Source organism: Dasypus novemcinctus, unplaced genomic scaffold (assembly GCF_030445035.2).
Source record: "Dasypus novemcinctus isolate mDasNov1 unplaced genomic scaffold, mDasNov1.1.hap2 scaffold_133, whole genome shotgun sequence".
NCBI classification, from domain to species: domain Eukaryota; kingdom Metazoa; phylum Chordata; class Mammalia; order Cingulata; family Dasypodidae; genus Dasypus; species Dasypus novemcinctus.
Window position 1 is genome coordinate 1,107,449 of NW_026688152.1, and position 25,213 is coordinate 1,132,661.

General features: G+C 46.5%; 1 protein-coding gene across 2 annotated transcripts; it reads right to left on the reverse strand.

Moving 5' to 3' along the window:
- Positions 1–14,319: 14,319 nt before the first annotated feature.
- LOC131277538 (ral guanine nucleotide dissociation stimulator-like) lies at positions 14,320–24,236 on the reverse strand. Of its 2 annotated transcripts, XR_009184696.2 has the most exons (6): positions 24,103–24,236; positions 22,244–22,431; positions 16,500–16,574; positions 15,024–15,145; positions 14,753–14,852; positions 14,320–14,431 (listed from the first exon to the last, which is right to left on the reverse strand). XR_009184696.2 is itself a non-coding variant. In XM_058292584.1 (5 exons), exons 1-4 carry the CDS (start codon positions 17,795–17,797, stop codon positions 14,756–14,758), a joined length of 339 nt encoding a protein of 112 aa, XP_058148567.1. In that variant the 5' UTR covers positions 17,798–17,810; the 3' UTR covers positions 14,320–14,431; positions 14,753–14,755. The 2 variants fall into 2 exon arrangements, 1 of the variants encoding a protein (XP_058148567.1); XM_058292584.1 differs by lacking the exons at positions 22,244–22,431; positions 24,103–24,236 and adding an exon at positions 17,753–17,810.
- Positions 24,237–25,213: the final 977 nt, after the last annotated feature.

Here is a 25,213-nt window from a genome sequence, read left to right on the forward strand (position 1 = left end):
AAATTAAAGGAGATAATAAATTATAAAATCCTTAAATCAGTCCCTGCTTATACAAATTGGTAATACTCAGTTAATAACAATATGTAATAATTGTAAAATGTTGATATTATTGCTTATTGTTAGTATTGTATGGTTTTAAAATTATACATTGTGTGGAAAGATATTAAAGAAGTTCCCTAGAAAAAAAATGAGTTCATATTTCAGAAACTGTTCTTTAGGATGTAATGCTTATGAAAAAAGAATGTGAGAGACGGCAGATGGTAGTGCTGGTAGATGCATTCAAAATAGGGAAGAGGGCAAATTCTATCTCTGCCATCACGATGTGTTTTTCCTTCAGGAGACTGCTGAGCAAGCACTGGGATATGACCATCATACACAAAGTAGTGAATCAGATTCTGAAGGATTACTGAGAGTGATACCTGGAGCTAATGTCTTTTGTTGAGCATTTGCATGTGACATACATATTGTCTTGAGGAAGTGGAAGTAGGTTCAATAATTTCATAAAGAGTTCCAAAATGATACTAAGAGTAAGGATGATTGTTATTGTAGGACACTGAATATTTTATTATTAAAATCAGGAAAAGAAAATTGTGGGTATTATTGTTAAAGAAAGAAAAGATCATGCAAATTAGGATATGGTTGCAACTTGATCAAAACACTCAGATCACTACCAGTGATTTCTTGTCAGGTGGTTGAGTAAGTTTATTTAGTTGTTTTCTTCCATTTTTCCCTTTCATGTTTCAAATTTATTTCTTTTCTTGGTTGCAGTGAGGTTCATTGGCTGGCAATTACATTACAGTAGTTTTTATAATACCCTTAGAGTGGGTTACACAGCTGAGTAGTTTATGGGTATGATCCTCTCTCCAAGTCAGGGTCCATTATTTTTATTTTTTACTTTTAGTCTTGGTCCACTAGAGAGTCCCACTTCCATCTCGTTTTCATTTTTATTAACTATCTTAAGAGAGGACATCTGTCTTGAGTATGACAAGGAAATTGAACAAAATTATGAAATAGTTTATGCAACAAGAAATTAACTGATATAGAATAATAATCAGAACTAAAAGCATAAATCCAAATCAAACTAGTTGCCTTCATATTCCATTAAACTAAGAACCTAGTTCAGGAAGATATGGCATTGAAATATTTGAGCCTAACTGATATCATAAAACCCCTTAACTTGGTTCTTCAAAATATTTAGGTTATTTACATATGTTGTCAGAAGTATTAACATAAATGCAACATTGTTCATGGACAGCCCAGGTGTCTGGAGCCTGTCTGTGTAGCAAGGCCACTGGTGCTAGGCTCTTAACCTCAGTCTGAGAGTCCAAAGTATTAAAGCTGTTTCATAACTTTAGATGTATTTATAACCATTCACTCCAGGTCATGTGTTCTTAGGGAAGGTGAGATGGTGTGCATGGAAGAGTGGGACTCTGTAGTGAGGTAGGTCAAAGGATTGGGGCTATAATGCCTCTTTTGTCTGTTGGAGACCTGATATACAAAAGATCCTGTTAGCTTTTTGACAGGCATTTAGGGTAGAACAAGATATGTAAGATCACAGATCCAGTCCAATTTATAGGTAGGTAGCAAAAGCATGCAGTTATCTGCAGTTTACAAAGGGGATATAAAATAGCTCATAAAATAAACAGGAGCAGCATCTGATAACCAATAAGAGTGTCATATAATTTTCTTTTGAAATCCAAACTTTTTCTATATAGTCTCCCTCCTTTTGATAAAAGATAAAAAAAATGATTATTCTTGATCATAAAGTAAGGCTGGCTTCATTAGATTTGGCCTAAGTATTTCCATATGAGCAACAAGAATGGTGATTTACCATACAGGCCTTTTTAAGTCTAGTCTCCTGGAAGTTGTCATAAGGAACCTTCAATTGGCCTTTGGAAAGCCTCTTGAGGCTAGGAAGCCAAGACAAAAATTCAACACCAGAGTTCACCTACAGTTTGCCAATGCATTTGGGTGAATCCTGTTTCTTAAAGTCAGAGAAAATAAGCAAATACTTGCCAGAAAGTAACTTTCTTTACTGACCTATAAGGTTGGGAACCTAAGAACAAGGTACCAGATTTTCCAAGATAATTTTATAAGCATTGGCTCCAAAAAGTCAGCCTTAGTTCCTTAAAAGTCTCTGGTCATGTGTGAGTAATTGAGCATCATTCTCAAACATGACATTCCAGTCAAAGTGTTGGTGATATCACCAATGTCTTCCATTATGTCCTGTTAATAAGGGGTACAATTCTGATCAAACCTATGAAAATAATTATAGTGTTGTAAAGATAAAATTATTTAATAAGAGTTTCCAAATTCTAGAGAATTTGCAAGAAAATAGAAATGTTAATGAACTGGATATCTTAAGGTAAGAGAGTAAGGGATTCTTTGTATCTAGAAAATAGAACATTAAAATATCAGCAGTAATCTATAGTAGAATACTAGTAAATCCACTCTAATCCCTGAATGAACTGGGGGAGAGTTTAAACTACAGTATAAATTATAATACATGCTGTATAGCAATGCTCCAAAATGTACTCATCAAATGCAATGAATGCACCATAGTAATGAAAGACGTTGTTGAAGTGGGAGGAGTGGGGGGGGGTTGTGAGGAGTGAGGTATATGAGAAACTCACATTTTTAATGTAACATTTTATGTGATTTATGTATCTTTAAAAATAAAAGATAATAAAAATATCAGCAGTAATCTAAACAAAACTATAACCATGCTTTATAATTTAATTCAGTCTGTAATAATCCTTCTACTGAATTTCATGTTAACAATCACATGAACACATCAATTCCTTCACTAGAGCTCTGGAATCTTGACCCAATCCAGTGTTTCAGTCTTATAATTATTTATCAATATGATTAGTAGTCTATGCCCAAAAGCACTTGGCAGTCTTTTCTATGGATCACTGAGAGAGTTTGTGCTGAATATGAAGGCTTCTAGCCTGTAGTTGATGGCAAACATATTCGGAGAAACATCAGAATGAAAACTAACTGCAGAAGACAAAACATTAGAATGGTTAAATTGTTGCTTTTTTGCAAAAATATATTTTATACTGAGTGTTCATTAAACAATATTTTAAGAATAACTGAAATTATGTCAAATAATTTTACTGCTGTCTAACATCAGGCAGATCAGTTCTAGGATGACTCATGGACTGTGAGGATATTGACAATTATCTAAAATGTTATACAATTTCTGAAGTGTTTGGATTAATAGTATTTCGCATATACAGACTTAACCAAGAGAAGGTTAGAAAACCCTTTAAATTTTTGATAACACATCCTATGCAATTAATAAAATATCAAGGAAACATAACTTTTTTTTATCCCCTCTTTTTTATAAGTTGAAAGAACAAATCCATTGTGCTTTTCCAGAGGCCCTCTAGAAATTCCCAAAAACATTAAGATCAAGAAATTATCGTCCAGGGTATAATATTGGAAAGGCAAAATTTCAAAATGGTTAGGTTTGTACGATTTGTTAAAGAGGATCATGGGTCACTCTGAAATGATATTTGGTAACTGTAGCAGTTTGATATTTATGAATTTAAAAAGAGATACTGATCATGTTTTTAAGCTGGTCTGTTTCTCTGGGAATGATACCCTTTGATTGATTTAAATTCAAAGGCTTTACATTTGCTTGATTAAATCAAGATTAGGGCTTTTATTCAAACACATCATTAGGGTGTGCAGGGTTGAATCCTGGCCCCTTGGTGGGCCCATAGAACAGACTCTCACACAGAAGTAGAAACACAGGAGAAGACACCCAGAGGAAGAGCGACACCTCCATAGACACTGCAGAGACCCCAGGAAGACAGACAAACTATTCACCTGATAGTTTACAGCTGACCTTGTGAAGAGACTTGGGCCCTGGGAAGAGAAATGAGCCCTATGCCAGCCTACAGCTGAGATCAGAAGAAGCTGGACACAGGGAACCTTAAGAGGGAAGAGAAAGGCTAAACCCTCACAAAATGGCAAGCCTGCCATCTTCCTTCAACATGTGGCAACAGAGTTTGGTAAGGAAGTAACCTTCAGTTAGACTCTTTAGGGCCTTGGGACTGTAAGCTTTTACTCAAAACAAATACCCTTTATAAATGCCAACTGATTTCTGGTACTTTGCATCAGCACCCCTTTGGTCGAATAATACAGTTCTCTAAACAAAGTGACTAAGATTTCAGAATTACATAGTGAAGTTAACATTATTATAAGAAAAATATTCCATTCTTACAATATTTTTCATAAACTTTAAAAAAAATTATAGTAAAATTTATTTTTAGAGAAGTACTAGATTACAAAAAAAAACATTAAATTATAAGAGATTCTCATATAACACACATCACCCATATACATATTTTATACTGTTATTGTTACTAGATTTTATCTAGGTTCTTGGCTGTGCTGCAGAAATGAATTTTGAGAGCACACTGGGTGAGTTGTGTCAGTAATTTATTCAGGGACGGAAGGAAGAGAAATGGGAGAAAATAACAGAGCAGGGATCCCAGGTAGAGAGGAAGGGGGTGAAAAGAGATAAAAAGGGCTGATTTACAAGCTACAATTCCTCATTATAGATTATAAATCCCCAGGTTTACTTGCATGGCCACATGGCAGAGGAAAAATGGTAAAAGTGGCACACAGAGGACAGGATGGGTTCAGAGGCAGGAGAGCAGGGCGAGAGCCCATGCTCTCTCCTGTGCCTAGCTTTTAAACTGTTAATTATTCCACCCCTTTGCTAATGGCAGGAGAGGGGGTTCCATCTGTTTGCTATTTTGATTGATTACCCCACCCATCAACCCCTTAGTGAGGACTCAGTGATAAAGTTCCTAGGGAGCATCTGGGGCTTTTCCTTTCTCCCAGGAAGAAGTCTTGTTCTGGATAGCAGAATCTTGGGGGTGGAGGTCTTCCAGCAGCCATCTTGGGGGTTGCTGATGTCCATGTGGACCCTTTGCCAGGTTCCAGGTCCATGTATTAATTCCCCATCTTACTAGGCTGCTTCATTATTAGCAGCTTATATTAGTGTGAGGCAGTTGGTACAATTGATGAACCAATATTGAAGCATTGCTACTAACCAAGGTCTGTAGATTACATTATGGTTTACATTTTATACTGTATAGTTTTTTAGGCTTTGACAAATGTATTGTGTCATGAATTTGTCATTGAAGCATCATACAGAAAAGTTCCAATGTCCTACAAATGTCCTGTGTTTCAACTATTCAGCCATTCCCCTCCCCTCAGAACATCTGATAATCACTGTTTATATCGTTAAAATTTCTTTCATTACTACATGATGGTAAAACAATAATAATAAATCTTTGTTCTGTGGTTACACTCCCCCCTTATGTTTTTTCATTCCTTAATCTTGAAGAATTTGGGATTCTGGTTGCTTCTGATTGAAAGGGGTTTATTTATTATGGGGCAGATGGAAGGAATTGTTTTGCTTACAGTTGTAGGTATTCTTTGTTTTTTGGAATGGACTTGTCCGTCATCATTTTCTTAGTTACTCTGGGCAAGTCCAGGGAACTGGAGAGTAGGTTTTGGCCACAACTCTGCTTAAACAACACATGAACATACTGAGATTTAAGTCCCTGAGACAGCTCTTTAATGGGGATAGTGATAAATATAGGTTCAGATAAAAGGGGTAGAGGAATCATAAGTAAGGAAATTAAAAATGATTCTAGCTTTGTTATATTATGGAAATAGATGACCATATATCCAAAAATAGGGCCTGTCAAGGGTTGTTGATTTCATGAAGCTGTATGCCTTGCTTATAGTGCCTAGACTCACTACCACTCCCACAATGAGAGACATAACTCCCAGGGATGAGCCTTCCTGGTGCCAAGGGATTACCAGGAGCCATCAGGGATGTATTTGGAAAAAGACCTTGACTGAAATGGAAAACATTAAATACAAAAGAGCTTTATAGCTAAGAGATTTCAAAGTACATTTCAAAGGTCATTGCAGAAGTTATGCTTATGCAGTTCTCAGGCAAATCTCACTAACTGCCACAGAAAAACAAAGGTTCAAAGACTAAGTTCTTTTAAAAGTGAAAAGGTATGTTTTGTAAGACAATGAACTATTTTATGGTCAATATAAAGCACAGAACATTATCTGTTTAGATTCACAATGTTTGCCTTGTAGGCAGATTACTCAGAAGGTTAAGATAACCATTTTAAACATCTTAGCAGGCTAACAAACCAAGAAAACTGTTATGTTAACAAAAAGGAAACAAATTCTATTTTGTGTTAGGGTACTGTCTGGTAAGAACACTTAAAAGTCTCGTAAACCTATCAAATCTTAATCAACCTTGGCCATGACAAATAAAATTCCTTTCCCACAAACCTTCTACAAGTTTCTATATCTATACAGATTTTGTCCTACACATTGCTCTTTCTCACTCTGCAACAACCAGTCATTTTACTTTAGGATAAAACTTCTCTTTTCCCTTAACAAAACACATCCTGCATATCTTACATATTTAAATTACCAAAAATATCTGGAAACTGTCTTCAGACCAACAGCTTACAAAACACAATTACTCAAAAAGAAGTTTGTCAAACTAATAACTCAATTTGTGTAAAAAGATTTACATTTTTTATCATCTTAAAGAGCTCAATGTTAGCTCAGGAAGCAAGTGACATATGGTGATGCTGGGAAGACCTACACGTTTTCAGGCCTAACTCTGTCTCCAAAGCCCTGGATCCCAGTCCTAGAGCATGTCCGGGATCGTGTCTCACACGTGACTGGATGGACCTTCAACTTTGTGCTTATCAACAGATATAAAGATGGCTGTGACCACATTGGTGAACACCGAGATGATGAAAGAGAGCTGGCTCCAGGGAGCCCCATCGCCTCTGTCTCCTTCAGCGCCTGCAGAGACTTCTTCTTTCGACATAAAGATTCTCGAGGGAAGAACCCCTCGTGGAGGGTGGAGGTGGTCCAACTTCAGCTGGCCCACGGCAGTTTACTTATGATGAACCACCCGACCAATATCCACTGGTACCATAGTCTTCCTGTCTGAAAGAAGATTCTGGCTCCATGGGTCAATCTGACATTTCGTAAAATTCTGCCTATTAAAAAGTAAAAGTGTTTAAAAAAAAAAAGTAAGCCTACTTAAATTTAAGAACATGGCCAAGCAGAAAGAAAATTTATGCTTGTATAATACATACCATTACAAAAGACACAGCTAATTTTATTTACTGAGCTAATTAATCCTATTTGTGTAAGTTTTTCTGAATTAGGTTGATTTGATTTGTTTTTAAGTTTTGGTATAGTTTTGCACATATTCTTTTTTTCTTTGGAAATATTAGAAATTTGGTTTCCTTAATTTCTAAGCCTATATGATTGATTTATATATTAGCATTTATTTGTTTTCTAGCAAATTAGAATAAGGCTTTTAAGGAGGTTTTATAAGTTAATTTGATATTACCATCCAGAGGAATGAAAATCTCATATCTCAAACATACATACAGATGCAAATAGAGTGTCTAGAGCTTAAGTTTAAAATTTTCCAGCCATGAGTCAGAAATAAGAACACAGAAACATAGAAAACACAGAAATCTCATGAGCTTTTAATTTCTCTTTTACTGTTTGTTAGGAATCCTTTTATTTTAGTATGCCAAGTCTGCCAGTACAAAAACACCAAAAGTCTGTTTGCATTTATAATGGAGATATACTAGGGTAAAAGCTTACAGTCCCAAATCTGCTAAAATGTCCAAATCAAGGCATCATCAGAGGTGCGTTCTCATCAATGGTCATCTGCTGGTCAGATCCTGATCTCCCACCACATGACAAAGCAAGATGGTAACTTCTCTTTGCTTTAGGCCTGCTCCACTGATTCCAGCCTCTGGCATTTCTCTCAGGCCCCAGGGATTCCTCTTGTCCTCTCTTTCAGCTTTGCTAGTATTGGAGTCCTCTTTCACATGACAGTGCAAAAATGGCATCCATATTTTTCTGTGTTTCTGTTTCCAGTTCTCTATTTGTGTAAGCCCCCAGCAAGAGGGTGGAGACTCAACTTGGGTCACAACTCACTGAGGTAGTTGAAGCAAAGGCACCAAAGTGATCTAATCAAGTGACCTAATCAAAGTTTCCCATCATGCAATCAAAGTTCCCCCACTCTCTAAGCTGTCAGCACTGTGGAGAAAGTGCTCTCTCAGATTTTGCTCCCCATCTCCAGGCTGTAACATGGTAGGCCCCTGGAAGGAATAAAGAAATGAAGGAATGATGAATGAGTTGTTTAGACATAACTTCACTAAACAATATCAATCATTGTCAAACAACCAATAGATAGGGGGTCAGGACCACTGGGTTCTCATCTGATTCCTGCCACTAACTTAAATCTCAGTTTCCATAAACAAGAGGTAGAGCTACCACTGCCACCAAACCTCCTCAATTACACTCAGTGAGGTATGGCTGATCTCCTGCTCCCAGGCAGGCTCCTCTGCACCAATTCAGGATAGCTGTCAAGGCATGGGGTTGCCCCTGCTTGTGTCAGAGTCCTCATTCAGAGCTCTTTCTGCAATCATCCATCATCATCTCTCCCAAAATGTCTTCTAAGCTCTGCAAGACAGGATCCAGTCCCATTTACTTCTGAATCCCAGAGCCCAGCTGGTGCCTGGTGCACAGAAGTACTAAGAGGGGTTTGAATGGATAAAACATGAGTACCCCTTGGAAATCAAAAGAAAGGAGAACAATAGGAAAACAACCATCTGTAACTCAAGTTCATGAGTATAGTAAATGGGCCTGAGAAGTTCTATGGGAACTTGGAGGAGGAAACTATTTATATTGTCTGGGGAACACCAGGGTAGACTTTCTAGAAGAGGTGATACGTTAGCTGTGCTCAATAGGATATTCTGGGGGACATTTCTTACCTCCAATGGAGGAAAGACAAGGCAATATTCCTGTGCTGATAGTCTGAGGATCATATTAGGACAGAGGACAAGGCAATCCTTCCAACACTGGCATTCAGTGAATCTGGTTATTTGAGGATCATATTAGGTCACACCCACTTAGGAGTAAGCTCATCTCAGTGCCAACAGCTTCACTGTTTTCCAGGGATCCAGACAAGGGTAGACATGTAGTGAATGAGGACAAGTGTGATGACATTTCAAAGAACTGTCTAAATCTCAGAAAGTGGAGAGCCAGGAATATCTGTTCTTCTGTGCCTCAAGCTCAGACCTCTTGCATCCAGGTTCAGACATGACACTAGGACTGTTTTAGAGACCCTGGGTTCCTCCAGGATGCAGGCATCCTTTGGATCACTACTCCTGAACATCAGAAGCCACCATGGTCTTATTGTCAGCAATGGCTTTCTGGACACTCACATAGAAGATCACTTGGAAAGCCCATGCATCTATGAGTTTGGGTTCTAACAGTCCTTGGGCACCTGCTCTTGGCTAAGTCTGTGTTGTTCAGTAATTGGGTTGCAAGAAGTAGTGGCCCCTGCAGAATAGTTCTCTTAGCCATGGGGTAAGTATTGAGCAGATAACAGTGGGATGAGGGGACTGGTGTCTGGCTGCTCTCTCTTTCTCTGTCTCCCCTGGATCCCAGCTCACCTCCTTTTTCCCCACACCCACTCCCAACCTTCTCCCTATCTCTCTCTCTGTGCCTTTTCTCTCTGGACCTCAGCTCTGCTCTGTCTATTTTGTCCGACTTTCTTAGCTTACTCCTAGATCTGCTCCCTCATCACTTCAGCTAGCAGGCTGTCTTCATTTGACATGTCCTTCCTTTATATACTTAAACATGTTACATTTAAACATTTTTACAGTGGAAGTGGTCATTTTTCTTTCCACACCCCTTGAAAATCTCAGGGTAACTGTCAATGATCCATCCCATAGATCCTTGAATCCATCTCCAACACACATACACTTGCTTTTTCTTCCACCTGCTCATGGAAAGCTCCTTTCCTAATCTACCTTGCCTCCCTTTCTTGGCCACATGGGGCCCTTCTCCTGGAGCCATTCAACAAAACCCATCAACCTCAGGAGGCCTTGGTGGCTCCTAGACAATGAGCAGGAAAAGGCTGATCAGCTTTGACTGAAGAGGGAGCTTAGGGCCATGGGGTCATGCATTTTCCCAGGCAGCCAAGGAGCTGTGATAAGGCCTCCTGGAGTTCTCAAAGGCTGGAGGAGAGGAAGAGGCAGAGAAGGAAGTGCCTGGTGAGGGGCCTCTCAGCCCCAGGGCAGCCTAAACGCTTGAGTGAGGGGGACCTGGATGGGAAAGATTGGGAGTGAGTATGAGATTTAGAAATGTTAGGGTCTGAGAGTGTTTTCTTTCCTTTGTTTTCCTGCATTCTGGGTGGCTTTTCTCTGCAGTACCACAGCTACAAGATTAGTTTTGAGGTAGTCAGGATGGGGGAGGGAGGAGGAGGGGGCACCTGAGGAGCTAGGCTGTCAGTGTGGTCAAGATAAAGAAAACCAGTCTTGGTCAGGGACCTGAGGCCCCCTGCCATGAAACATGAACCCCTTAGGTGCCAGATCATGGGGAGGTTCTAGGGCCCCAAAGAAAGGGCCAGGGACACTAGGGTAGCACTCGGGGGACTCAAGGCCATGGCAGTTTACCAACCAGCACAGCAGTGTTTGAGCAGTGTCAGCACCTGCTGATTTCCAAGTTCACACAAAGGCTTTTTCTTATCTGTGACAGATTCATGGCATCAAACAGCTTGCATAGAAGCTCAAGGTAATGAGAAAACTCTAAGCTTCCCCCAAAATATATGAGGGGAGATGCCATTCCCAGGGGCCAGCCAGGGTGGGGTGGGAGATATGGACAGATTTGGTCAAGGTGAAAGGCCAGAACCTGGGATGCAGCAACCCACATACCCCCTGCCCCAATTCCCCTAATCTCTGAAAGTCCCTGAGCTTTCTTAAGGCCATCAGTGAATGTGCAGGTGTTTGTAGAGTGTAGACTACAATGTAGACCACTGTCCATGTGGTGCAGCAATGCTCCAAAATGTATTCACCAGGTGCAGTGAATGTGCCACGATGATGGAAGAGGTTGTTGATGTGGGAGGAATGGGGTGACAGGGGTGGGAGATATATGGGGACCTCATATTTTTTGAATGTAACATTTAAAAGAAAATAAAGAAGAAAAAAAAGTGACTTGTGACTCATAACTGCCAAACTCAGAACAGAGCTGCTCATAAGAGGTCATCTATTTCCCCCCTCACCACATTCCCTAATGCCTTCACAACTCAGGATCTCAGAGCTGAAATTGGATTTCTGGAGCACAGTGCACAGCTCCCAAATCCAGCACTACCCAGGACAATACTCTGGGGCCCCGTGAAGGGCAGCCTTGGCCCAGACCTCCCGAGCAGGGTTCCTGAAGACCTCCATGACCACACAGTGCCTGACACCCAGCAAGGATTTACACTGATCCCATCTTTCTCCTTTCTTCCTGGCCTACGGTCAGCAAGACATAAACACTGGGCTGAACTCCTGCTCCAGCCTCAGTGGTGTGGCTACTCATCTCCTTTCTCAACCTATCCAATCCTCAGCCTTCCCGTTCTGTAGGATGGATCCTTCTGCTCTATTTCATACCTCACAGCTCCCATTTCCCATTGAAAAGACAAGAGAAAATTTAGAACCAACTTCTAGGAATGGTGGGAATCATTTTAATTTGCCTGGGCTAATGGCTGGGAGAGGGTGATTAGCTCACTGACAAGAATCCAGTTAACTTTATTGTGCACAGACATACCATGTGTGCATACCTTGGTTAATTTTCTCTCCCCTTTGGGTATGACAAGCCAGCCCAGATGCTTGAGGATCCTATCTAAGGGTTCAGAGTCCAGGACGCCTGGCTCTGGGTCTGTGCTGTTCTTCTGGATTATTTCCTTTCCCACTTTCTAGAATAATGAATCAGCTCCCTAGAGCCTCCAAAGGGGATCAAGATTTGGTCTAGTTGTCACTATCATAAAGGTATGGCCTGTAGCCTGTTTGGTGCTTGTGTGCACCAGTCATGGTGCAGTCATGCCTTCCTGCCCAGAGGATGCCTTTCAAGTTGAGCCCCTCTGCTTGGGCATCTTTCTCATGATCCAATGCAAAAAGCCTATTCTCTGGGTACTCAATGTTGTTAGCTTTGAACTTGGTTTCCCAAAATCTGGTTCATGTTCGGGGAAGGGTACACAAGGAAGAAGGAGAAGGAAGGGAGAAGAGGCTGAGGGTACTGAGGCCTGCTCTGGGCAGTCTGGTTTGTGGACAAGGTGCCCACCCCACCTGCTGTCAGGTACACTGGGGCCAGATGGCCTCTAACCTTCAGGCTGGGGACCTGGTGTTCAGGTCCACCTCTTCCACCACTGCCCTCTCCAACTCACTCCCTGGCTTACTTTGATCCTGTGAAATGATTTGCACCAGCTTGTAGTCCTCTGGCTTGTCCCCATCCAGGTTGTGTTCTTCCATGGCCTTGCAGATCACAGCTGGAGCCATTTCCTGGTTGGTCACCTGTGGTGGGTCAAGGGACAGGCCCTCAGGGCATGGGTTCTGAAGCTGGTTCCCCCAGAGCGCAGCTGCCAGAAACCCTATGTAACCACCTCTGGTCAGGCCTGGGTCTAAAGCTCCCTCACTGTCTTCTCTTCTTCCCCTGGGGACACCTCCGTGGAATGAGGTGGGTCTTTCCAAACATTCCTCAGACCACCTCCTACAAGAACTTCTGTCTTCTGGTAGTTTCCCACTGTGGGTCCAAACCCCTGCCCTGTAGGCTGAAATATGTCCTCTGGGTCCTCAGCCTGCACATCTGCTATGGACTCCCAGGGCCCTGGGGACAAAGGGTGACCATGAGGCAGAGGGTGGGGACTAAGGAGTGAATTCTGGGCCTCACTCAGTTGCCTCCTGCCTCTCAATCACAGGAGGTGGCTTGCCCTCAGGAAGTGCCCCTGCCCTGACCTGCCTCTCCAGGACACTTCCCAGTCAGATCACACAACATCTAGTCTAAGCTCAGATGTCAGAGAGGAGGAGGGGCTGGATAACAACCCACAACACACCAGGACTGCCCCAGGCTCCAGGATGCAGCTGTGGTCAGCAAGGTCCAGGTGCAGTTGCCTTGACCATGAGGGCCTAGCTACAGGAAGGGCTCAGGTCAAGGATTCAACAAATGACAGCTTAGTAAAACCACACCTGCCCCTTTCTACAAGAGAAGTGCAGCCCAGGGAGGGTGTGTAACATGGCAGCTCAGCCAGCCTCTGTGCAGTGGATGCTGGGGTGGCTCCATCTATACATCCCTTCCAGGATCTGACTCCTGTTCACACCTTTTTGGCCACCAGCCTAAGAAAGAACCCATAATCCCTTCTGGGTCATGGCATCAGCCCGTCACTGGCCTATGTCTCCATCCACAGGTCCAATCTCCTTTTTGAAGCCAAACATCACCTGCTGTCCCTGTTCTTCTCTGACCCGCCAGTGACTTCCATCTCCCCCTATGAGAAAAGTCAAGCTTCATCCATCAGCTCACAGGGCCTGATGTGACCCAGCTCCCAAAACCTCTCTGACTTCAACTCTTCCCCTTGACCTCTGCTCCATCACCCTGGCCTCCAGGCTGTTCCTCAGGCAGGTCAAACACATGTGCCCCTTGGGTCTGGCAGGCTGTCCCCTCCATTCTTCTCTTTAGGGCTGCCTCAGAGATCCTTTGCCAGGCCTTCCTCAGCATGCCAGGCTCAGCCCCTATGCCCACCATCTGAGCCCTGACTGTCATCAAGCTCACGCTCTTCCTGTCTCTTGAGGTGGCTGTCTGTCCATCCCCAACAACTGGGAAGTCCGCTCCAGGATAGCAAAGAGGGAACATGTCATTTCTTATGTGTCCAGTGATGGGCCCCAGGGAATAGCTTCACACCCAGCTCACCATGATGCTTTTGTACTGCTGGCCATTGTCCTCCAGGCTAACATGGACAATGCAATAGTCAATCACATGCCACTTATAGGGTGGCCATGGGTTGTGGCACCTGGGGATGAAACATCTAGCCCAGAGTTTGATGGTGGAGAAGGAGGAGGACATTCCTCTAGATGTTGATGTGATAACAGAGGAGTTCTGTGTTGATGCAGAGGTTGACTGCCCCAACTGTGGGTGACAGCAAGATCAGCAGAAGGTCTGGTGCCTTGGGGCACCCTAGGGTGGCTCTAGAATCTCTAGGAGTGTCTAGAAATTCTGTAGGAGTCAACAATTCTTGACCTATTTGTGGACCCAGAGAAGGCCAAGCAGGCACAGGAGAAGAAGGGTGAGGGCAAGGGCTGACATGGGATGAGATGGGCACTCACCATCATTTCATGGCCATCTTGGGGACTTTGGGACATGGTCCAGGTGGATTTTCACCTTAGAGCTTGACAAGCTGGCCTCATGTGTGTCAGGTGAGTCAGCTGCATTCCTGCTGCAGAAGTCAGGGCCACACTGGAGCTGGACACTGAAGTAGGGGGTGCTGCTACCACTGGACTCAGTGTCAGGGGCCTGGCAGCTGGATGGATAGGTCGGCTTACCTTGGGGTCCTCCCCTGGAATGCAAGCAAACTTCTCCCCTGCTACCACCCTGCTAAGTGGTAATTCCATTCATAGTAGACAGGGACTCTGACTCCCTTAGAGATCATGCAGCATCACCCCATTTCACAGAAGAGGAAACAGGCATAGGGATGGGACAACTCACCCAACTCACAGGCTTGGTTCGGAGTGGAGCTGGGATCCCTGGGCTAAATTGTCAGGCCCCCCAAGACCATAGTTAGCCTAAGCTTCCATGAGCCCTGAACCAGCCCACCTTTGCCCATCCTTGATGGGGAACTCACTCTTCATTCCAAAGGCTTGATGCCTTCCAGGTGGTGTTTGTCCTTAAAGTTCTTACTGGCCAAGTGGGATGGGGGCTCCAGCTTACAAAACAGGTGGTAGCTGCAGGGCAGAGTGGCAGCTGTAGAGTCTCAGGAGCCACACCTCAGGTTTCCTTCCCACTGTCTGCACAGCAGCTGGCATTTGGGTCCTCAGGCAACAGATCCTATGATGACCCAGGAACCTCAATGGTGATCCCACAGCTACCGTGACCTGATGCTGTGTTGGCCTCACCTATATTTCTTGCTGAGCTGCTTCATGTCTCCAAACCAGGCCCCAAATTGCTCATTGGTCATAAGAGAGTCATAGCAGCAGCCTGCCTGGAGCTGCTGGAGCTCAGTGATCATCTGGTATTCCTGGAGCCAGAGGAAAGGAATAGTCACTGCCGAGGCCTGGGTGTGCTTGCAAGGTGGGAAGGGGGCAGTGGCTGTTTTGCTCCTGTGGGTCCCTAACATCTCCACTCCCTTCCAGTCTCTACCTGCCCTCAGAGCTGAGTTCATACAGCTGATCTCCCATGAAGGTGTCTTTCATCCAAGTATATCCCCCACCATTCAGAAGAAGGCTTTGGCCCTGTCTTTTCTCCTTAAAATCTCCCCATCAAACTAAGAGGAAGCTGCATGTAGCCTGGGGGTGTCCTTCCCAGGAAGGTCTGTTTTCCATCCTACACCCCATTCCAACACCACCTCAGCAGTGATGGCCACAGCTGCTTATCTTCCTCCTTTTGTCAAAATTGACCATCCTCCCCTGGAAGGGAGAGTTTACACCCATCATGAAGGGCCCCCATCCATTGCCATACCCATAGCCCTTGAGCCCATGTCACACTGCATTAATGCAGGGTTCAACATAAACAGGGCATCCCAGACTAGGGATGGAACCAGGCAGGCAATGGGCACCAGGTGTGGAGACCAAGAGTGGAGACAGAGAAAACTTCTAGCCCCAGCCTCTGATGACAATGAAGAGATGGGCCCTTGGACAAGCCTCCTTTATTCATTTTCAAAACGTTCATGGCACTCCAGCTTCCAGGAGGTTGTGTGGTTTCAGGAGACCCTGTATGCCCACTGGTGAGAGTTCAGGGCTCAGGGAGTGGCCTCTTCTCCCAAGCCTCTGGGTCTCTTTCCCACCCTGCCCCTGCCCCCAGACTCACTTACTTCTAGATACTCCTGCATTGCATGGCCCACCACCAAAAACTGAGTGAGAAATGTCCTCAGGCATGGGACAATGCCCCAGATAACACCCTGTGGCACTGGGTAGGAATGAGCACATACTCTGAGTGGGCTGGGTGGGGATGAGCACAGACTCTGAGATGTGCCCCAGACCATGCCCTGAAAACTTCTCAATCTCAGACTCCTAGGACCACACAGCCTTCCCTGGTCAGTGTCAGACACTTAACTCTCACTCCCTATGTTCCCCTTCCAGACTCCAAGGACCACAAACTCCTTTGCAGTCACCTTCCAGCACTGGGTTTTCTAAAGTCACCAAGTTTAATTCCTCCCTTATCCAATCCACTCTGTGTCAGCTCTTCCAGATTCTTACCCTGACTGGCTGCAACTAGTCCCCCAGGATTCCCACAGCTCATGGGCCTAAAGTTTCCAGGGACATTGAAGGGAGGCTTTTCCAGGTGTAGGGGCCAAGAGGGATGGGCTAGAGGAAGGCCCCATGTTAACTTTGGGGCCACTCCTCCCTGACGCTCCCGGCCTCAGGCACACTCACCTTCTTCAGCTGCTGCACCTTCTTCTGGGCTCTTGTGGGTTTCAACTCCAAGGTTGCGAACTTGCAGATCTCCTCCTGCCAGGGTTGAGGACTAGGTCAGTGGGGCCCTCCATCCCTCAAATATTGTCCCTGTGGTCTTGGACACTTGGATCAAGTGGGAAGTTGGAAATCTGCTGCCATCATATGCCTGATGTCCCCTGCATGATCTTGTACAAGCAGACTGGCCTCCCTGAACCTGTTTATCTCCGTTGAAAGGACAGAGACCTAAACCCCCTCATTGGGAGTCCAGAGGCCTTAGTGTTGCATGCTAGCACCAAGGGTGCTCTGGCCATTATGCTTTACCCCTCAGAGTCATGAGAATGCTCAACCATGTTCCTTTTCTCCCTTGAGCCTTGTCATCTCACTGTGAGGGTTGCAACACTAGATGGTCATGCCTCCTTTCCACATGAGGACACAGAGCCCCAAGAGGATATCAACTTGGACTGATTCACTCAGGTGCTTCAGAGGACACCATCTGTTCCCTTCAGACAGTGGTCACATCTGAGCTGACCTCACCCCACCACAGACCACCAGTAACTGGTGTCTGGTTTTCTTGGCCTCTGAGTGTAGTTTGGGGCCTTGTGTCATCCCAACCATGGAGCTTGAGGATGGGATTTCTCTGGATGCTCAGGTAAGCAGCTCCTGCCAGCCCCAGCCAAGAGGAGTGGAGACCCCAAATTCTGCCTGAAGCCATACCAAGGGCATCCCCTCTCCAGGGGTCCACTTAGAATATTCTGTGTGCAGACAAGTCCCAGCATGCACTCAGGAATGTGTCTCCAAGGTGCCAGGTCTGATTACCCAGGTAAGGTGGGAGCTGCCAGGAGCACTGGGCATTGAAATTTTGCTTCCACTTTAATGTAGAAGCTTCCGGTTATGGTCAGGAAGGACAGCCATGGTTTCCTGTCTTCCATATATTTCTCGTAGCTCTCTGGCACACATATCATTAGTAACAAGGCAGTTATGAGGCCCTCCCACTCAGATGGAGACTTCTCATCCTGCCAGTTCATCATCTCCTCCTGGAACATCCCAGCCACTTCCACTGAACCCAAGAACTACAAGCCTACTGCCCTACATGACCCTTCACCTGCCCATGAATCAAGCATATCCCTCTACATCTTCAACCAGAAAGGCCAGACGGATGTTTTCAAAGAAACTTTCAGTGAAAAACTAACATCCCCACCACCTGAGCCCTGACCCTCCAGCCTCCTCTTTACCTTGATGATCAACTCCCAACTCTGTGAGAAAATGGCAGACAACATCTGAAAGAGGTGGAAGCTGTCCCTGGGGGAAGGCAAGAAGGAAGGAGAAGGGTGGGTGTGGGTAGGAGTGTATAAAGGTTAATCCATTTTAATTTAGCCACCTGGGACTTGGGCTGCCTGGGTGGGTGGTACTGAAACTGGGAGCTCTGAGTGCTACAGGACATCATGGGACTTGGGAGCTGAGCAGCTGGTTCTGATGTGTAGATTTCAATGGACAGAGAGTGGTGCTGAGAAGTAAACACTTAACATGCTCCCATTTGGTTCAACTCTAACTGACAGTGACGGGAACCAGTGCTGAGGTAGAACATTTGATCTCATCAACCTAAAGCTGCATGCCACCTGGTCCTTGCCCAGGAGCCACTGCCTCCTAGGCTCCCCGAAGGGCAATGTCCAGCCCCCACAAGGTCCCTGGTCCAACTTGGTGTCCCAGGAGTACCCTGCCCATCTGGAAACTTCCTCCCATGTCTTAAGACAGTGAATTGAATGGCTTTCAAGAGGAGAGAAGATGGCATAGAATGAGAAGTTTTTGAGGATTTGGCACTCCTGGGAAGGGAGAAAGAATGAGCAGTGAGATGTGGTCTGAGTGCCCCCCTGCTCCAGCTTCAGCCCCTCAGCTGACATCTCTCCTCTAGGATGAGACAAACACACAGGGAGATCCTGAGGGCATGCTGTGGACCCAGAGAGGGACAACCACACTCAACCTGAGACAGTAGCCTCAGTGATAGGTGAAGATAGTGTAAGGCTGTGCTATAGGCCAGAGAGGACCTGCAGGACTGAGAGCCAATAAGATCACAGAAGGGCTCCAGGACTCCAGAGAGGGCCCCTTGAGCATACCCTGGCCACCTTGATCCAGTAATCCACCACCCTGGACCTGTCCAGGGCCACCATACTCTGGTCCCCAAGGCAGGCTGTGATGACACAGTTGGTTACACTGGTTGAACTGGGTGATGATGTCACAGATGGGGGTTTATATATACTCCTTGTCCTATTTGTTGTGCTGGGACCACGTGGTGCCCAGTGATAGGGCACCACCTTCTTGAACAGCTCCTGGGAAGAGGAGATGTCAGCAGGTCCCACATCCATGCAGCTCAGATAATGCAGGCCCTAAAGGCCAAGGTCAGGGTCCAGTGGTGAGGACAAGGGGTGTTTTCTGTCCCTGAGGGGCCCTAACACTCAAGTGACCCAGAGCACAAGCCTATTGGGGAAGAGAAAGCTGCACTTTCAAGTCCCTCTCATGAACTTCAGCATGGGAGGTGCCTCATGCCTCCACAGGCTCAGATGGTACAATGGTCCCTCCTGATAATGCCCCCTGGGCCTGCTAGCAGTCAGGTACTGGGTCCCTGGGTGGGCAGAGGTTTTGGGTGACTGTCAAAGGATCCAGTGCACATCAGGGTCTTATTAGTGTCAATGTTATGGAGACCCCAGAACAGAGCGGGCCACCCGTGGAGCTGATTGCACCTCAGTGAGCTCCCTTCAACCCTCAATGGCCAAGCCTCCTCAGGCTTTCTATTTCTTTGCTCTCATGTGATCTTCACAGTTGGTGTGTATGGCAGGTATGTTTAGTGTTCTATAGCTCCTCTCTAGAGAGAGGAAGTGCAGTTTTAAGGATTAATAAACTTGCTCAGGTTACAATGCTGGGAGTGTAGCCAGGCTTTGGAACAAGATCCTAAGATTCTGGATCAGAGGATGCTAAGGCTGGGGTGGCAGATCCTGGGAGGAAGATCTGCCCAGATTCACCCTGCTGATCACAACTATTCATCACATCCATCCGTGTCAACTGCTCTGCCACTAGCTGAGGAGAGAAAGCCAGGAGGTTAGCCTTCTCCTCACTCAGCTGGTGGTCTGAGGTCTCAGGCCAAGGGCAGGAAGGTTCTTATGTTTTAACCTGCCCTGCTGCTGACTTTAGTTCTGGCAGTGGCTCTGGTGATGCTGCCAGACAATCGTTCCCCTCAAGAGCTGGTGCTACTGAAGGTGAGTAAACAGGCTGTAGTTCCAGAATGCATACTGACATAGACTGCAGGTGGCACTGGAGGTGGTGGTGGGACTGCCTCCAGCTCAGGAATTTGTGATGCAGATGGTGATGTGACCTCCTCCAGTCTGGCAGCATGTGGCTCTACTTTCAGAGTGGCTATTTGTGCTACCTCCATAGGGAGCAGTGGAGGTGGCATCAAAGCTTCTTCAAGCACTAAAGCTGGTGCTTCTGATGCTGAAGGAGCAGGCTCTACCTCCAGGTCGCAAGGTAGGTGGAACTGGGCTTGCCTCTTGCACTGCATCTGGTGCATTGTTGGAGACCCAGGCTCTGGAACATGTGCTGATTGTGATGTAGCTGCCTCTACCTCCTGAGAAGGTGCTCCAGTTGATGACATATATGATGGTCTTGTTTCAGGACAGACATGGATCCTAACATTTTGGGTGGCTGTTGTGGTGGTGTTAGAGCCACCTTCAACTCAGGAGTAGGTGCTACAACAAGTAATACATCAGGAACTACTTCCAGAGCAAGCGCTGGTGCAAACTCAGTAGCTGGCAGTAGAGGTTGGCAATGGAGCCAAATCAACCTCTGGAACCACCCCTGTGTTTGCTGCAGGTGGTGGAATTGGTGACACACGTTGCACTGGAGGCATTTGCAGCTCTGGAGCTGACAAAGGAACTGGAGAAGAGGTAGGTCCCACACTATGAATTGCTCTAAGTGTCTTTCAAATACAGAGAAGATCTCACAATCTCAAGGGCAATATCCAGCCGGAAAAGGTGTTCCCAGACTGCAGTCTCCCAGGTGACTTGTCTAAGGCTCCTCCTTGCTCCTGGCCCAAGGGCAATCTCTGGTAGGTCCTGCCTATGTGGTCCAGTCCTGGCCCCCACCCTACAAGCTCTTGTGCTACCACCCTGAGCACAGGGTGTCTGCCTCAAAGGGTTCAGGATGACTCCTCTTTGAAAGAGAACTATGGCCTGGTGCTCCAGGGCAGAGCCAGGTAAATGCACCTGGCCATGGGCCACCAGCAGCTTGAGGCAGGGAGAGTCTGCAGGTTGTAGGAAATCTTCAGAGTACTGGTTCAACCAGGTGCTCAGGAGGGAGGAGAGGAAGCTGAGGGCAGGTGGGTGGGCAGTAGAGGCAGAAAATGGCCTTTCTTCCACACTGCCCACAGGGACCCTCCCACTGGAACATAAAGCCCATAAGGACAGGGAAGAGTTTTGACTGGTTTGTTATTAGCCTGGCACTAACACACAGTAGAAGTTTCATCAATATGTGAGTAATGAGAGGACAGGGTCTGTCCTTCTGTCCTGGGCCCTCCTGGCCCCCACCCAGTAACTTCTGGCCTGAGGGGCTGCCTCATCTTCTGCCATGTGTCACGTGTCTCCTCTTCCCACTGACACTGCCCTCCTTAATGATAGGGGCACAGCTGGCCCTGCCATCCATGCAAGAGGCAGACAGGACTGAGGTCCAAGGCAGATTTGGAGCAGGCTCCTAACCACCTCCTATCGTGGATTTGCATGAAATGATGTTTTGGGGTCTTGGTGCTGTGGTAGGAAAGGATTCTCTCAGAGACTGACAATGAGCTCCCAGGGTCCTCTGCAGCCAGTACCTCAGGACCCCACCCACAGCTTCCTTTGACTCCTTTCCAACTGGAGGGGGAAGCCTCTAGACTCAGCCCTCCAGGGGGATCATAGAATGAGTGGGGCCCAGTGTTCTGCCCAGCCCTTCCCTGCCACCGACCACCCAACTCCCCACACTGGTCTCAGGTGAGGAAAGCCCCTCCCCCTCTCCCAAAGTGCACTCACTTTTTCATTTCAAGGCATATGTCCTGCCTGCCACTGACATGGCATTTACGTCCATATCTAGGGGAGACCGTGAGTGTGTCTCAGCTAACTTACTAAGTACAACCCCTGCTTAAGATGACTCGTGTTACTGCCTGCAGTTCCAACTCTAATAGAACCCAGAAGAGCAGGAAAATTTGTCCACTTTGTTCACTCCATGTAGCTACATGCTTCAGAAAGTGTCTGCAACTAATAGACACTCTTTAGTGAAGCAATGAGTCCTAAGCAGCACCGTCTCAGACCTAAGGTGAGTCTGGACCCTCTGTTGGCCTACAAAGATCCCTACTTTGACCACACCAAGGTTGGAGGCACTGAAAAGGTCTCAAACCTCCTTTAGAAATGAGAAAACTGGGATAAGTAAAGGGGAGAGACTGAGAGCTTCTTCATTGGGAAGAGGAAAGTCCTGCCTAGGAACAGCACTGCCGCTCCAGCCACCCTGTCCACTGAGTCAGGCTCTGGGAAGCACTTTCCATGGATTCTCCCAGTTAGACCTTATAATCAACCTTGAAGTGTTTTTCTTTAACCACTCCCCGTCCCAAGGAGGAACATGAGGCCAGTGGGTGAAATGACATTTCTGAGACACAAGCAAGTTGGGGGCAGGGCAGTCAAGTGGTCAGGGATGGGGCTGGCTCTTACCTGTGGAACAACCAGTCTAGGACCTGCTCAGTGGTGGTGAAGACCCAGTATGTTACAAAGATGCTGATATACATGAGGTTGCCCTCCTGGAAGGCGGGCACCAGGTGATCCACCAGCTTCTCCCAATTGAGTGCCTTGACCATCCGCAGCGTGTGGCTCTCCTCCCCATGAGGATTGAGTTGTTCTTCCTAGAGGGTGGGACAGAAGAGGCACAAGTGGTCGGAGGCAGAATTGTAGACCCCCAGGTGATGCTGGGGCTGTGGGCAGACCTGCTACACCTAAACCCTCAGTGACTTGAGGCCAAGGGGGAATGTGTGTGCCTCTGGCAGAGAAAGGTCCTCAGCCTTAAAATTGAATTTGATGTGAGGAAATAATTGAAAGATGAGATTCTAGACTCAGCAAGGGGCAGAAAGCTGGAGTGGCCCTGGGGAAAGAAAGGCCCCTGCAGTCCAGAGGATCTGAACGGACACCTCAGAGAACAGCAGACCCACCTGGTTAGTAAACAACTTTCAGGACTTCACTGCTCACGGAGCTAGAACCACAAGACTATGCCATTTGCCACCCTGACCCCAGATCAGGAAAATGAAGGAAAATGAAAAGAGCCTGTTCCAGGCAGGGTGCAGGGACTCTCCTACCCAAAGAGCCAGCTGGTGATAACTGAACTGCTCCAGCCTTAGGTATTTAACCTTCACTGTTGAAAGTGATGTCTGCGTGTCCTCTCTTCAGTCATCCCTTTCCTGGGAACCTCTACCAGGGGCAGGAGGGATCAGGGTACATGGGAGGTGTTCAGAGCAGCAGTGCTGACAGGGCCACAGGGGAGGACAGTTCAAGGTCCAGCAGCACCAAAAGCCAAATCACTGCTCTAAGCTGCCTCCCTTCTGGAATATTGGGCAGCCAAGTCAGGTCTCAGCTCCTGACCTGGGAAGGAGAAGGAGAAGGGGAAAGTTATTGGTGACAGCAAGAACCTAAGTGAGAGGAGCTGTATGGCTTGGAGCAGCTCACAAAGACTGCTGCTGGGGACATGGGGCTAGGGAGTGTAAACAAAAATACAGCAGCCAAAAACACATATATGTGAAGTGAGCCCACCCTTCCACCTACTTTGAGGGGAACCCCATGGAAAAGACTCCTTTCTGCTATTCCTTTAACCATTTGAAGAGATCTGCCTCCTGGTCTGTGGAATGGCACTGTGGTGGGTGATTGGTGGGGACCCAGGTTTCTCAGGAAGCAGGATACTAGGTCACTCAGGTGTGAAATTCCTGGAAGAAAGCAAGGGAGAGGCTAGGGTGGGAAAAAGGACCTGGGGTGCTCCCCTACTGTTGCAGGACCTCATTTGTCACCTGCTCCCACCTAGAACCAACGCTGGGACCGTGATGGACCTGCATCTTCTACAGAGAGATGGTGTAGATGAGGCCACCCTCCAGCTCCTCGACAGCCACCTGCATGGAGCTCTGTGAATACAGTGCCCAGCAGACTGGCCAAGAGACATCAGCAAGTGGACTGCCCTACTCCACAAGGGAAGCTTCTCCTTGTTTGAGCTGGGACCCTGATCAGACACAGATGGGTGCCTGCTCCCTCTCCAGCTCCACTGGAGAGGAGATGACACCTGAGAGCTCAGGGTTAACACTGGTACACATGGGTGTCACCCCAAGATGAGACTTCCCACCCTTCCAGCCATGATCTGGCAGATGACAGGGAAGGACCTACTGGGTTCCCATTCCTGACAGTCTGCTCCATCCCAGGTGGTCCCACTGCTCATGTCTTCTACTCACTGGGAGGTTGGTGGGACATGGAGCTGCCCAAGCAAAAGCAGAGTAGGTGGCATGTGCTGAATTAGCTGTCCCTCACTCACCCCACATTACCTTTGGGTACCTCCTGTATGATGGCCAAGGAATTTGTGACTGCGACCTGAGCCAATGTTGAAAACAATGGGGACTCACTCCTGACTTGGTTGAGGCTGCAGCCTCATGAACTAGGAATACAGCAGGAGAACATGGTTCCTTCTTGGGTGTCTCCTGTCAAGTGAGCTGGGAAGGGGCTGCCTTTGGAATCTGGGTGCCTGGTTACCAGAGTTCCAAGTTCTGTTGGGGTCTCTCACCAAGGAAGTGAGGTCACCTTCTTTGGTCCCTTTACCTGGGTCCCTCAACTGTAAGAACTCCACAAAAGTCCCTGTGCATGTCTGTCTGTGTATCCTCCTTACCTAGATCACCTTGTTAACTGGACACAGTTCTGCCAACACGCCCCTCCCCATAGCTACCTGGGAAGGCCTATGTGCAGCTCAGTCCCCAGCTATGAGGAGATCCAGTCTGGTTCAGACCCAGCTACTCCTTCTTTTCAGTTTTGTGACCCCAGACTAGTCACCAAGGCCTCCCCAGGCTCCTAACTGACACAGTTGGAATCATTCTAGCATCTGGCTCCCAATGGCAAAATCAAGCCTAAGTGGGGAGAATACTGCAAACTCCACAGTCTTGTTTCCCATGTAGATAATACACAGACAAACATGGAATAAACAGATGGATGTAGCATTCAATAAAATTCACAACAGGACTGGGGAGGGCTGTGTGAGTTTAAGAAACTCACTTTCACTCCTGGATTGCTGTCTCAGTCTATACCATGATGAGGTTAAAATGAGATGAAATCCATCCATTTTTGTGTGTGTGCCAGAATCCTTGAGAGCCATCCAATTGTATTTAGAGTCAGATAAAAGTGCCTCCTCTCAACCTCTGTGGTGGGCTGCCTGTGCCCTGAGTCGCTGCCATCTCTGCTTTCGCGTACAAGCAGCCTCAGATAATCCTCCTTGGACTGAGTCCTGGCCTAGTGATTTGCTGCTAAACAAAATAAAATGGCTAAATATCAGGTCACCCCTCCTAAGACTTACACTAAATGCTTTTCTGTGTTCACTACTCTCCCCTGTGAGTGAACTCTCCCTCTTTTGGTCTATCTCCCATTTAATATGAATCCTGCAGATCAACA